General features: G+C 45.7%; 1 protein-coding gene across 8 annotated transcripts in view; it reads left to right on the forward strand.

Annotated features, from left to right (window-relative positions):
* Nucleotides 1-13,556, forward strand: part of ELMO1 (engulfment and cell motility 1) — a 533,506-nt gene that overhangs the window by 492,230 nt on the left and 27,720 nt on the right. For all 8 annotated transcript variants that reach the window (XM_046020713.1, XM_046020712.1, XM_046020719.1 and 5 more), the window contains 2 exons: nt 1,155-1,318; nt 9,112-9,224. In XM_046020713.1, the coding sequence (XP_045876669.1) occupies nt 1,155-1,318; nt 9,112-9,224 (277 nt within the window). The remainder of the gene's footprint in view (nt 1-1,154; nt 1,319-9,111; nt 9,225-13,556) is intronic.

The following is a 13,556-nucleotide window of genomic DNA, read 5'->3' on the forward strand; positions in this document are numbered from 1 at the left end:
GTGTGACCTTGGGTCAGTCCTCAATCTTAAATCTCAGGCTCTTTATCTCTAAAAGTGACCCCAAGTGGCATGGGGTCATGATTAACCATGGTATCACGGTGGCATGATTGACTGTGGAGCGATGTTCGAATCCCAGCTCATTCACCTACCAACCAGCCGTAACATTCTGAACTAGTTACTTGACATTTCAAGGCCTCTGTTTCTTCATATGTAAAAAGAATGATGACCACATCTAATTCCTAGATTTGAGTGGATTAAGAGAGGGAACAGACATAAAGCTTCCACCATAGTATCAAGCCCACAGTACATATCTCTATCAGTGGTAACAATTATTATTCTCCTCTGCAGTGGAAGATTAAAAAAAGAAGCAGGAAGATTACTACACGTCCCTTGGATGCCTCTGTGTGTTTTCTGGTCTTTTCCTGCTTTATAAATTCTGATGAAGATGAATCCACATTAATAGAGGCAATGTTAATTGCCTCCTTGTGGGCTGGACCTGTCCTTAGGCAGCACATTACCATATTCTTTTTTTTCTTGAAGCTTCCAATGGGATATGTCTGTTCTATTTAAAAGGCCTCCTTTTTAGTGCCTGACTCAAGAAGGCAACAGTATGTGCACAGTTTCTGATCCCTCGTGTATGTGAACACTCCGGCCTTCACTACACGGGGAGCGCGTTCTCAGAGGCGTGAGGGTGGGGATCATTTCACGTTTGTTTGAGCCAGTGCTCCACTTCCACAGTTAATTGTGTCTCAGTGATCTTCTTCGGGAAAAAATGGCAGTGATGCAGACTCCTAGCTGTTGCTTGGACTTCTTTCGCTTTTGAAGTTTGCATTATTCGCAGCGTCAGTTTTGGCAGTAGTCCCATAATATGTTGAGCCAATGGAGCACTCCCCCAGCCAGGCCTGCCACCCGACCCCAATTCCAAGTTCATCAGTCCATCTCCTTCCTTGTGGTTCCAGGAGCACAAGAGAGAGTGAAGGTGCACATTGTGGTTGTTTACTCTTTGGAAAAGCACTCTCAAGGCTCGGCCAGAGAGCGCAGGGGAAGGGAATAGGGGGTAAGGAACAGAGAGGCAGGGAGCCGTTCACTCTAGATCTTTCCAAATGGGCAAGGACAACCCCCCAGGAAAGTTATGGTCTTCCTTTCATCTACAGGTAATGCAGGTGGTGAAGGAGCAGGTTATGAGAGCTCTTACAACCAAGCCTAGCTCCCTGGACCAGTTCAAGTGCAAACTGCAGAACCTGAGCTACACTGAGATCCTGAAAATCCGCCAGTCTGAGAGGATGAACCAGGAAGATTTCCAGTCTCGCCCGATTTTGTAAGTAACCCCCGAGCTCTATCTCCTCAGAGGCTCTGACCCACCATCTCTGGTCTGAAGGCAGATCACACACAGTGCAGTGGGCTGTGTTGTGAGCTCATTTACAGAAGGCCAACAAAAGACACTCCGGAAGACCTCAGTTCAGTTTATGAAGTCTCAGCTCCCTGAGAAAGTCGGCATAGGGGCAGCTAAGGGGACAGTGGGGACAGGTCCCTGCAGCAGGACCTAAACCAGGAAGTGGCCTGGTTTTGGAAGAGAATTTGTAGCTGAAAAGTGGGGGGACCTTTCCTAACATTTGGGATCAATTTTTTGCCCAGAAAGCTATTTCTTGGTGCCTGCCTTTGAGTGGCAAGATGTTCTGCCCAGCCAGAGCAAGGCCCACTGGTCATTCAGACACATTCAAGTAGTGAGTGGAAGGAAGAGAGAGATTCACTTGTCCCTGCCCCATCTATTGGCTTTGCCTCACCCCAGGGCACCTCGCATCGCCCCCGTCACTATCAGCCTGCAGGCCCGAAGTTGAGAGCACTAGGTCCCCTTATAGGACTTTGCAGGAGATATCACTTGTGACAGTCATCATTTCATGTGTCTCCATCTTTAGGATGTTCTGAACCTCCACAACAAAGACTGTATGGTTTGCTCCGTCTTTTCTTAGAACTGTCCTATTTATCTTCCCTTGTCTTTTTCTTTTCTTTTTTTTTTTTAATATTTTTTGTTTATTTGACAGAGATCACAAGTAGGCAGAGAGGCAGGCAGAGAGAGAGGGGGAAGCAGGCTCCCCGCTGAGCAGAGAGCCTGATGCTGGGCTCGATCCCAGGACCCTGAGATCATGACCTGAGCTGAAGGCAGAAGCTTTAACCCACTGAGCCACCCAGGCGCCCCTCCCTTGTCCTTTTCTAAGGGCTAGGTCAGTTCTGGTACCCTCATCACTGATTGGGAAGGAAACAGGTGAAGAGGTGGAGGTAAAGAAAGCATGTGATAGGCATTCTCGCTCCTCCCTCAGAAGACTGCACATGGCTGTGAACCTCCGTACAAAGCCGACGTACAACACAGGTGTCCTCACGACACAAACTCCCTCTCTCTCTCAGATTCTTTTTCTTTCTGCCCCTCCTTCTGTCCTTTACTCTTATCTATCTGACATTTGGAATGGTTGGCAGTTTGCAAAGCAGCCCCTCCTGCTGTTCCGTGCCCTCCCATGCGTGTGAAGGAGGTAGGTCCTATTCCCATTCAAGGAGCAGGAAAAGTCCAGAGAGGGGAGGCGCTGGGATGTGAACTCCAGCCCACAGATCCCTCAGCTCACGCTTTGTCCAGCCCAGCAGAGCTCCTCTGTGAAGTGCAACAGTAAGCTGACGTTTAAAGAAGTTCACAGGTCTGCAGCTCCCTGCTGCATGCTTGCTCCTGGGCCCTGGCAAGCGTCGTCAGAGGCAACGGAGTGGAAGCACGGACTTGAGTGGGGTGAAGCTGGGCAGCGGGGGCAGACAGGCTCCCTGGGCGCGGTGAGACCTGAGTCGGACTTGCACTGAGGGCCAGCCAGCTCTACAGCAGGCACTGCCGGACCTTGGTCCTCAGCTGGAAGGTACAGCTAGGAATACCAAACAGAAAGCCCTTCCGATAGATGCTTGACTCCTCAGAGATGCAGTTTCTTTCCTGCAGAGAGGGACAGCGGTGCCTCGTCCCATCACGGGGCATATAGCCCCGAGATGCTGGCTTTCCAGAGGCTTGTTTCAGCAGATGGGCAAACACACGGAGACTTTATTATGCTTTTGACAGCAGTTCTTAAAACCTAAAGGGGGACTGGAAGAACCACTTCAGTCAAGGCCGACGGATCCCAAATTAATGTTTGACCATGACTTCATTCTAAGGAAGAATGTTAACTGCATGTGAAGTGTGAGCACTCTCTGCTTCTGTTTTGGCTTCGTATCTTTATTTCCTAAGGCTCTTCCCATGACGTTCCGACGTTCTCCCTTGATTATAAGAAGCTCTTACGTTTGCATTTAGGATGGGAAGAGAAGCAGTGCAAATATAAAGGAGATCTTCTGTATATCCCTGCGTTGTTACTCGGCCACGGGCCCGAAAAGCAGCATGACTCACTGGAGGCCTTGCCGTAGTTGCAATAAAAGCTTGTCAGAAACTATAGCATTTAAAGGGGAGGCCATGAGCCAACCTGATCATTATCCCAGCCTCCGAAATGGGCAGGTGGGAGTCAGCCTCCAGCTGCTTGTCCAGTGATGTTTTGTCTGTCAGAGTGACCTGCTAGAGAGAAACTCTTGGTGGGATTGGATGAAGCCTAAAGGCTGCCGACACAGCTCACAGGACAAACCCACGTCAGCAGAGAGAAAGGGACAGCCCACGTATGACGGTTTGCATTCATTCACTCATTATTTAACCAATACGTCTTGAGCGACTCCTGCCTCCCAGGCCCTGTGCTGCCGACAGACAGACATCCAGGGACACTTGACTGCCCCACCCCCCAACTGTTCCAGGTTGTAAAATGGGGGAGGGGGAGAGTTAGCCCAGACTGTGCTAGGGTGGAGAAGACACAGGTGGGTGTTGTCATGAGAGCACACGGGACACACTTCTTTCCCAGGCTCGGGAGTTAGTATATTCGAAATTAAGGTAATCTAGTTCAAATATCTAGTTCAAGTTAGCAGACTGGGACAATGACTCAGCTGGGGCTTGCCTGCTAGTGCAGAACCCTGCTGGCCATGCCCTCACCTGCCTCTTGACCCCCGTAGCGCTCTCTCCATGGCCTGGCTCCGTGTCTGCCGCACACCGCTAAGTGCCCCAGAGATCCTTTGAGACACGTGGCTCATTATTATAAACTATTTATGTTTCCTGAGGAGAAAAATGCACACTCTGTGTGAGCAAATATTTGGGGAGACCCTTCAGTGGGTTGAAGAAGCTGTGTTGTATTTTTTTAGCTCTTGACTGAGTACTTCCAAGAGGAGAAATTTGTTACTTGCCACTTAGCATGACTTTGCAGGGGAGATAAGTCCTGCCACACAATTAATCCGAGTTAATGGATATAAGAAGCTTGAATAGTCCAAAAACAGGTCATTTAACACTACACTGTGGAGGGAGAGGAGAGATGCAAGGGTAAACACCAAGGAAGCGTAGTAGCAAAAGGTAGAAAATCCACACCCAGGGAGCTAACCCATCTGGGATCCGACTCCAAGGCCACTCCTTGGAAATGCGGCTCTTTAGACAAGTTACATAACCCATTCAAAGCTTGTTTTTCTAAGGTCTAAAAAAGAAGGTGATTGAAGTGTCCGTATCATTGTGCAGTTAGGAAGATTCAGTGATGTAGTGCCTGAAAAGCACTCAGCGTATATACTGGCACATAATACCCACTCAGGGCAATGGTCCTTCTTATCATTAGCTGATAACCAGAATGGGACATGTTGCCACACTGTTGATATGTCAATGGTAAAACTCACCCTATAAATGTATTTTTATATATGCCTCGCCTTATCTCAGAAGGTATAGTAGAAGTATAGTGAGAAAGACAAAGTGAAAACGGGGCCAGAAATCAGGCTAATACCTACCCTGTTTATCCTCCTCCTCACTAAAGATTGGCCTAAGCTTTGCATAGGGCCTTCTCTTAGCAAGTGCCAGCAGGATGGTCTGGTCAGTTAGTTTTCATTGTTTGGTGCACTTGACAAATACATATCGAATACCTTCCACATACCAGGTACTGTTTTGTGTGTTGGTGATGCAGCAGTGAAGAGGACAGACGCGATTCTCACCCTGCAGTGATTGTATTTTAGGGGGGGGACACAGACAATAAACATAGTAAATAAGATTATATCATGTTAAAAGAGGATAATGACAATGGAAATATAAAGCAGGATAACAGAGATGGAGAGCTGGCAGCCCTAAGTAATGCAGTCAGAGTAGATCCCTCTAGTTGGGATGGTAACATTTGAGTTAAGATGTTTAAGGGACTAAGGGAACAGGCTATTTGTATATTTAAGAGAAGAGTATTCCAGCAGAGAGAAACGCCAGTGCAAAGGCCCTGAGGTAGGAGAAGGTCCAGGTGCTCAATGTGGTGAGAGAAGACTAAGCAAGGAGGAGAGCAATCGGAAGCGAGTCCAGAAAAGTGGCTTGGAGTCAATGATGGAGGGCCTTGATGGGGAGCCAATGGAGGGTTTTGAGCAGAGGGTTGACGTGCTCTGACTTAGGTTTCTAAATGATCCCTCTTGCTACTATACTGGGAATATTCTCCAGGGAGGCAAGTTTGGAAGCAGGGAGATCAGTAAGGAAGTTATTTCAATACCTCAAGCAAGAGATGATTTGAAGTGATTGAAGTCCCTACTATAGATGTATTTTGAAAATAAGAAACAATGGTATTTCCTGATTGATTAGATAAAAGAAAGAAAGGAGTCAAGGAGGAGTTCACGATTTTGTTGGAGCTGAACAACCAAAGGTGAGAAGGAGGAGAACAGGTTGGGACAGGGGGTCAGGAGTTCAGCTTTGGACCTGTAAAGTTTGAGGTGTCTGTGAGGCACCTACATCTGGCATGTCTCACAGTTGGTTTAATGAATTTGGAGTTCAACTGAAAGGTCCAGGTTAGAAATATAAATTTGGGGAAGCTGTCAGTATAAAGTTGATATTCAATGTCATGAGTCTATAATATACAGAACAGAAGAAATACAAGGACTGAATTTGGAGGCTCTCCGTGTCAAGACTGATCAATTTCCATGAAACGACACTGCCTCTCAGCCCCCCCAAGTCTTCACAGAACCTCTAGATCAGGGGTCGGCAAAGTATAGGTAGCTCTTGGGGCAAGCCAGCTCACTACCTGTTTCTGTAGTTGGACTTTTATTGGAACACAGCCACACTAGTGTGTTTACGTAAGTCAACTGCTTTCACTCTACTATGGCAGATCTGAGTACTTGCCAAAGAGAGCTATGGCCCCCAGAACCCGAAATCGTTACTGTCTGGCCTTTACAGGAAATGTGTGCCAAAGTCTGTTCTTGGCTGACACCGAGTAGCCACTCAGAGGGGCAGACCATGGGTCCAGGGAGGCAGCTCACCAGTCTAGTGGTGCCTTCTGTCTTCTGTGTATGGCACTGGCCTCGCTGGCCTTGGACCTGGGATTGTCTCCCAGAAACAATGCTGGATCTGGAATTGCTCTTCACACACTCATTTACCCTACCCTCTTTAATCTTCCTTCTTTTATATATTTACAAAGCCTTTAGACAGAATTAGAAGAGTATCTGTCAAAGCAAAGCAGTGAACCCGTGACCTTGGCCTCATTGACCCCAAGCTGAGAATCTCTTTTCCCAGCTTCAGCCCACGTGCATGATGCTGAGGTCCAACCTCAACCACAGACACACCATGTAGGTGTTATATATGTTTTCCTAAGATGAGTGAATTTTCTAGCAAGTGGGTCCATTTGCATGGAAAGAAGAGGAAATCACTGAGAAGAAAGAAAGGTTGTCCTCTTTTTCTCATTGCCCGATCATGTCTTGGAGGCCTTCGGGTTTCACAACAGGGAACTCCTATAGCAGCAGATTCACTCACTCTGGTAGTGTGTCCCCAGGAGATGTTTCCATAACGGAGTGTGTCATGATGGGCACATCTGGGTCTTACACTAAGATGTCATAAATCATTGACTAAAATGACTCGGAAATACTTTCAATTATTTCCTCCTTTTGGTCCTCTTCCCTGCATCTTTATCTCCATTTTAATAATTCAACTCTAGCCTACTAAAATGATTATTTATAGACACATCACAACCTAAGACTCAGTGAAATTCCCAAACCCTTTCTGCAGTGATTTCTCTATTCCTTAGTGCCATCTAATTCTCTTTGCCCCATGGCCCCGGCTTGGAAGTCAGAAGCAGTGATTTATTGTCACGTGTGGCTGCCCTGGCATCTGCCCCACCTTCTCCTCCTATTCAGAGCAGAGTTCATCAAAGCTGTACTATATTAAGTCCATTGTGCCGAAGCTGAACACCGATAATAAATAGTTTTAGTGATCTGGAAGCCCGAGATGAGACCCTGGAGGTCTGCACAGGAGAGCTGTACAAACGTACTAAGCTGCATTATTTGGGATCAATCTCCATATTATGCTTTTTAAGTGTTCAGTTGCAACAGTGGCAAATGACAGGTTTGAAACCGTTCAAGTTTAAAATATGTCTTAGCAGAATACTAGCACACCCTGTTAGATAACCGGATCCTTTGATGCGACTTTTTAATTCTCTTTATCTCACATGTAAATAGAAGCAGTTTATATGCAGAAGATCAGGTTCTACGCATAACCCCTATGAGCTGCTTCCCCACCTGTAAAATAGAAATAGCAATATCCATTTATTAATGACACAAATATGTCTTCCCAAAACTTGGGGGTTTTGACGGGGAGCAAGAAGGGGATGTTAACTGAGCTCAAATCAAATAGTGCCTCTACCCAACAAAGCAAGCACTTCCCCAGCGTGAGTGCCTTCCCCACCCAGGAGCCAACCACCCTGTGAAGACAGGCTGTCTGCGGTACGGAGCAGGTTCAGAGTTGACGTGGAAGCTGACAGACATGCGAGACTTGACCACAGTGAAGTGTGGGTATATGGAGTTGGCCTGAGGGAAGGAGAGAATACTATCCAAGCAAAATCAGTAATAACCTTTCTTTCCTGCCCAGGGCTCACAGAGCTCTTGCACTCACACCGTCTCCTCTGGGAATCACAGCAGTTTCCCGGAAAAGATTCTTATCCCCATTGTACAGGTGGGGAAACTTAGACGAGCTACATGAAATGCATGTCGTGGGCAGAGTCTAGATTGAAACCCTAGGCTTCCAAGTTCTAGATCTATGCTTTCATCAATAACAGTACTGAGGGTTCTCCCTGTCCAGCATCACCTAGAACAACTCTAGCTTTCCTAGACCCAAAGGCTAGGACACTACATAAAATTTCACATGATAACAACGACTGTGCTCTTGACCTGTGTGTCTCAGTAGGTGCATCTGACTCTTGATTGCACCTCAGGTCATGATCTCAGGGTTGTGAGATGGAGCCCCGCTTTGGGCTTGTGCTCAGCCAGGAGCTGGCTTGTCCCTCTCTCTGCTCCTCTCCCTGCTTACTTGCTCACTCTCTTTCTCTCTCTCAAATAAATAAATAAATAAAATCTTCTTAGAAAAAAAGAGATTTAAAAAACATTGTGCTCTGTCCTGATATCTTTAAGGCTTAATGCATCTAAAACAAAATTATATTGTATTAGCCTGACTCAGGATGCAAATAATCCCTAATCTATTCCATCATCATCCCAGCCCCGGTGGGCTAAAATCAGGGATGATATGTTGTTCCCATTTGTAAGTGATACAGTGGAAACCCAAATGTGGTCCTGTGGTTTGCTGTGGAATTAGTAAGTACACAGCTGTCCAGTAGTGCTATTTGGTCAGATCACAAATGTAGTCTGGGAGTTTACCTGCTGCAGTGGGGAAGTGTGACCAAAGATTTACTGTCTTAGCAAAGCCAAGTGCACTTCCGCGTGAGTTCCTATCTGTGGCTTTGTGAAACAAGGGAAGAAATTTCTTGGGAGACTTCGGTGTGGAAAAACATCACTGAAGCAGCTGGTGCTTTGGTGGATGTTCTGTAAATGTCAGAGAATCTATAGTGTTGTTTTAACAGATAACCCCATCCACTAAGGCTTGATAAATAATTCTCTAAAACACCACCTTGAGAGGTATTGGGATGGTTGGGGAAAGATGCAGCTTGCGCTTCTCTGCCCCAACTGCTCACGAGGCTCTTTTCGCCAGGTGCTGTTCTCAAGGCATGCTGTGTAATGCATGTTTGTCCTTCCCAGGGAACTAAAGGAGAAGATTCAACCAGAGATCTTGGAGCTGATCAAACAGCAACGCCTGAACCGCCTCGTGGAAGGGACCTGCTTCAGGAAACTCAACTGCCGGCGGAGGCAAGGTAGTGTGTCTGGGACCACTCTTCCCCCGGCTAGGGGGACCAGTGGCGTGCTCCCTGGGGAACCACAGGCCATGGGTGCTGGTTTAAGGGTAGGCCTTGCGGCACTGGACTCAGAACGGGAATAAGTAAGTTCTGACTGCCGGTAAGTTCTGACTCCCCATGCGTACCCAGGGAAAATCAAAGAATTACCAGAAGACCTATGGAACTGAAAAGCCACCTGAGATATTCAGTGCCACAAATCTGCTGGTAGGTGTTCAAGAACAGCCAGCATGTATCAAGAGCTTACCGTGTACTAGACTCTCATTTTACTTATTTTAATACATTTCCTCCTCCTGGTAACCCCGTGATTGTACCCACTTCACAGATAAGGAAACTGACACCCTGAGGAGTTAACTAATTTGCCCAAGTAAGTTGTAGAAGAGCAAGGACTCATACGCCAGCAACTCTATGGCCCTGACTTTCATTTTATTTTTACTTTATTTAAAATTTTTTTCTACGGTCCTTACTTCCACACTTGGATTTGATCTTAGAATGTCTAGAATGGATGGTCCTAATGTTCAAATCCCCATACTGATTCCCTTCTAGGTGAAAATCACTTTTTCTGGAGATATAAATAATATTGAACCCAGGTGGGATAGAATCGGTTTTCAAAATCTTGCGAGAAGAACTTCTGAATTGTCTCAGGGAATTTTAGTCCCAAAATATCATGTGAAAATGGGAGCCAATAGACTAGTTCCAGTAGGTAGGAGACACTCCCAGCTGTTTCTCAGTCAGGGAAGTAAAGTCCTTCAATTGCTTTCTTCTTCTGTTGACAGGCTGATTGCAAAGTCGCAGGATTCATACTGTCCTATAAACAAACAGAAAATAAAACCAAAAAATAGGGTCTGCGGAGAGGTGACGAGATTGAGGGATAACCAGGAACAAGCATAAGAGGTAGCAAGTCTACCAAGAACAACATATGGCCCAGGAGAAACTCCAGCACATATTTTTGAAAACCAGTGGACACTGTCCTCAGACGCAGAGCTCAGCCACTAATGACAAACATAATTTCGTATTTATGCCGAGCCCATCCCCCTGACCATTTACTTTAATAGCTTTGTGCTGAATATTGAGTAACTTCAAATGATTTCAAGTATTACGGTTAAAAATCATATTAAGGAACTTCCAAAGGCAGAACTTCCTTGAGAAATGAAAGTGTAGGTTCCCAGAGGATGGCAATCTATGGCACTGCTCTTCAAAAGGGGCCTCAGGGGAGAGGACAATGGGCAGAATAATAATAAGAGCTGAGTTCCAGCTGGGACTGAGAAAGGCTGGTGGTGGGAGAGCAGTGGAAGGAGGAGTTTCTTCCTTTCTCACCTCATTCCTTGCATGGGACATCATGATCAGGACAAATGCTTTTCCAGAAGGTAGTGTGGCATGGTGGTAAGGACAAGAGCCCTGGGGTCACATGAAATGGGTGCACTCCTGCCTCTCCCCCTGACCAGTTGTGTAACTGTGGGCAGTCTCCCCATCAGAAATGGGATAACAATACCTGTGACCTAAAGTCAGTGTAAGGAGGGAAGCTGATCATGAATGTAGCTCTCAGAAAGCCCCAACAAAGGGTAGCGGCTACTCTTCTAGGAGATTGTGTAGGAAAAGAGCAATGAGCTCGGAGTAAATGGACTTGGCTCTAGGCTTCACAACTCTTAAGTGACCAACTGAATGCCTTTAGGCAGACACATGACCTCTAGAGCATTGGACTAGATGATCTCTTAGCTCAGTTAGCCAGATAGTCGATTCTATGCTTGATCTCTTCATCGCCTTTGGAAAAATCAATAGTCAGGACATACTGCTCCCGTAAGATGATTTATCAAGTTTTTATTTACTTGGCATTGGGCAAAGGACATGGAAGTGGGAGGAGGAGGGGGGCGATGGCACATGGATACCTACCATCCAACATCTCCACTGATGTCCAGCTAGAATCTTCCAGAACGTAATTCAAAGAACTCAACATTCCAGTCTATTTTACCACAAGTCTCGCCTTTCTAGTCTGACATGGATAAGATTCTACTAGAATAATTCTGTTGCCAGATATAATAATGACAGTCTTTTGGCTAAAGAAGTATTAGCCCATAATTTGCAAATTTTTCCCATTTTTTAAAAATGAATTACGTAATGAACAAAAAACTATTAGCACCTAGATTATAAATTTATTAGTTAAGCTCCCTAGGGAGCCTGGCCATCTGTGTTTAATACAAAATCATCCTTGGAGTGCAGAAAGGAAAGCCTTTTGGTGTTGTATAAGTGGATTTAAAATCTGGTGACTAGATCTGTGTGCATAAAAGTAGGGATTCAAAGCCGACTGTGATGAAACTGGTTTCCTATCACCCCATCGAAACATTCCACTTAGATTTACACAGATTAATGAGGACATGATGTAAAATCATTTTTAAAAAAGATTTTATTTATTTATTTGAGAGAGACAGTGAATGAGAGCATGAGCAGGGGAAAGGGCAGAGGGAGAAGCAGGCTCCCCCGCTGAGCAGGGAGCCCGACACAGGGTTCCATCCCAGGACCCTGAGATCATGACCTGAGCCGAAGGCAGACACTAAACTGACTGAGCCGCCCAGACGCCCCCGTAAAATCATTTTAATCCCTTCAAAAGAGGGACACTTCCATAGGAGCTTTCAGAAGGGAACAGCCACATGCCCTCCCAGGGTAGAGAGCAAGTACACCGTGAAGGAATGGCGGCCATCCTCCATTTAAACTTGTTCAACAGTGAGTCACGTACAGAAGAGCCGATTTAAGTATTAGCTGTATGGGGGATAAGCGGAAAGAGATTTCCATGCCCCAGAACCAGAAAGCAGGGAGCAGACAGAGTTTTCTGCCACACCACATTTGGCTAGAAGACCTGAGTTCATACCGACCCATCATTCTGCCCGCCTCCTGCGCAGCTCTGCTACTTGGTTAGACTGATGTGGATATTCGCAAATCTGGGTTTCTAAGAATTCTGGCCACATTAGAACTTGGAGACAGTAAGTCACGTGAGACACCGTCAACGGCATTCAAGCCCCCGCTTCCCTGCTCACTAGCTGTCTGGCCATGGGCCACCTACTAGATCTCTCTACCTTCCTATTTCCTCATCTGTCAAATGATGTCCATTGTCAGTAAGGGTTAAACAAAATCCTCCATTTATGGCACTCAGTAGAGTGCTTTTGCACATTGTTGAACATACCTTAGTAATATTTAGCATGAATTTTAGCTTGTAGATCCTCAGAATATAGGTTTTCAAATGCAGGTGGGAGAGTGGCAAAGGAGGTTATGTACCAACCTCACTCCATTCTGTTCCCACCACAGAGTACCTAAGGCTTCTGCCCAGACTCCTTCACAGTGACATAGAGTGCCTTGCTTCTGGGTCCCCTGGGCTTCCGTGGGACCGAATTCAGATGAAATTCCAGAAGTGGACTATGGTAGGACCATTATTTCCATCATGAGAATCTACGGGATCAGGAACTGCTCCCTATTTTCCTTATATCTCAGAGATTACAGACTTTCAGAATGCTTCGTGTTGAACAGTCTTGATAAGAGCCCAGGGTAACACACTGGAGAGTCGTTACAAGAAATGATAGCATGAAACTTTTGCTTCTCATTGAAAACATTGCCCATTTGCTTGGCCACCGTCCCTTCTCTAAGCACTAACACGACAAACTTAATTTGGAACTCAGATGTGAGCAAAGCCTGTGCCCCAAGCCACTGGCTTGCTTCCTTCCTGCTGCCAGAGGTGATCTACCTTACCTTGGTTTCTCCGTGCACTCAGAAAACCTAGAGCCAAGGGTATATTTAGGCAAAGTAACCAAATGGACCCTTGTTAGGAACAGGCTGTTTCTTCCTCTATCCTTGATTGAAATTTTCATTTAATATTTAATTAAACCTTATCATAGCTCATTTTGGAAGGCACGTGTTGCATGGAGCACTGGGTGTGGTGCATAAACAATGAATTCTGGAACACTGAGAAGAAATTTTTTTAAATAAATTAATTAAAAATTAAATATATTTAATTTTTTAAATCCACACATATTTTCAGAGGAAGAAAATCCAGTTGATTTTCAGGGACAGAGCACTTTCCAGTACCTCAAAATAAGATATTCTATGTACATTTTACTCAGATAATAATTAACGTTACTTAACAAAAGAAGAATAGGGATCCCTAAGGTTCTTACAGCTTGGCCGAGGGCCCTTAGCTCATGTGTGAGGGCCTGGTGGGGAGCCCAGGTCTGTATGATTCCAAAGCAGTAGTTAGGCTAAACCATCTTTAAAAGGATTTGGGGCTCTAGACTCATCTTCTGTTGTGAA

The sequence above is a fragment of the Meles meles genome, chromosome 10, assembly GCF_922984935.1.
Source record: "Meles meles chromosome 10, mMelMel3.1 paternal haplotype, whole genome shotgun sequence".
In the NCBI taxonomy this organism is placed as follows: Eukaryota; Metazoa; Chordata; class Mammalia; order Carnivora; family Mustelidae; genus Meles; species Meles meles.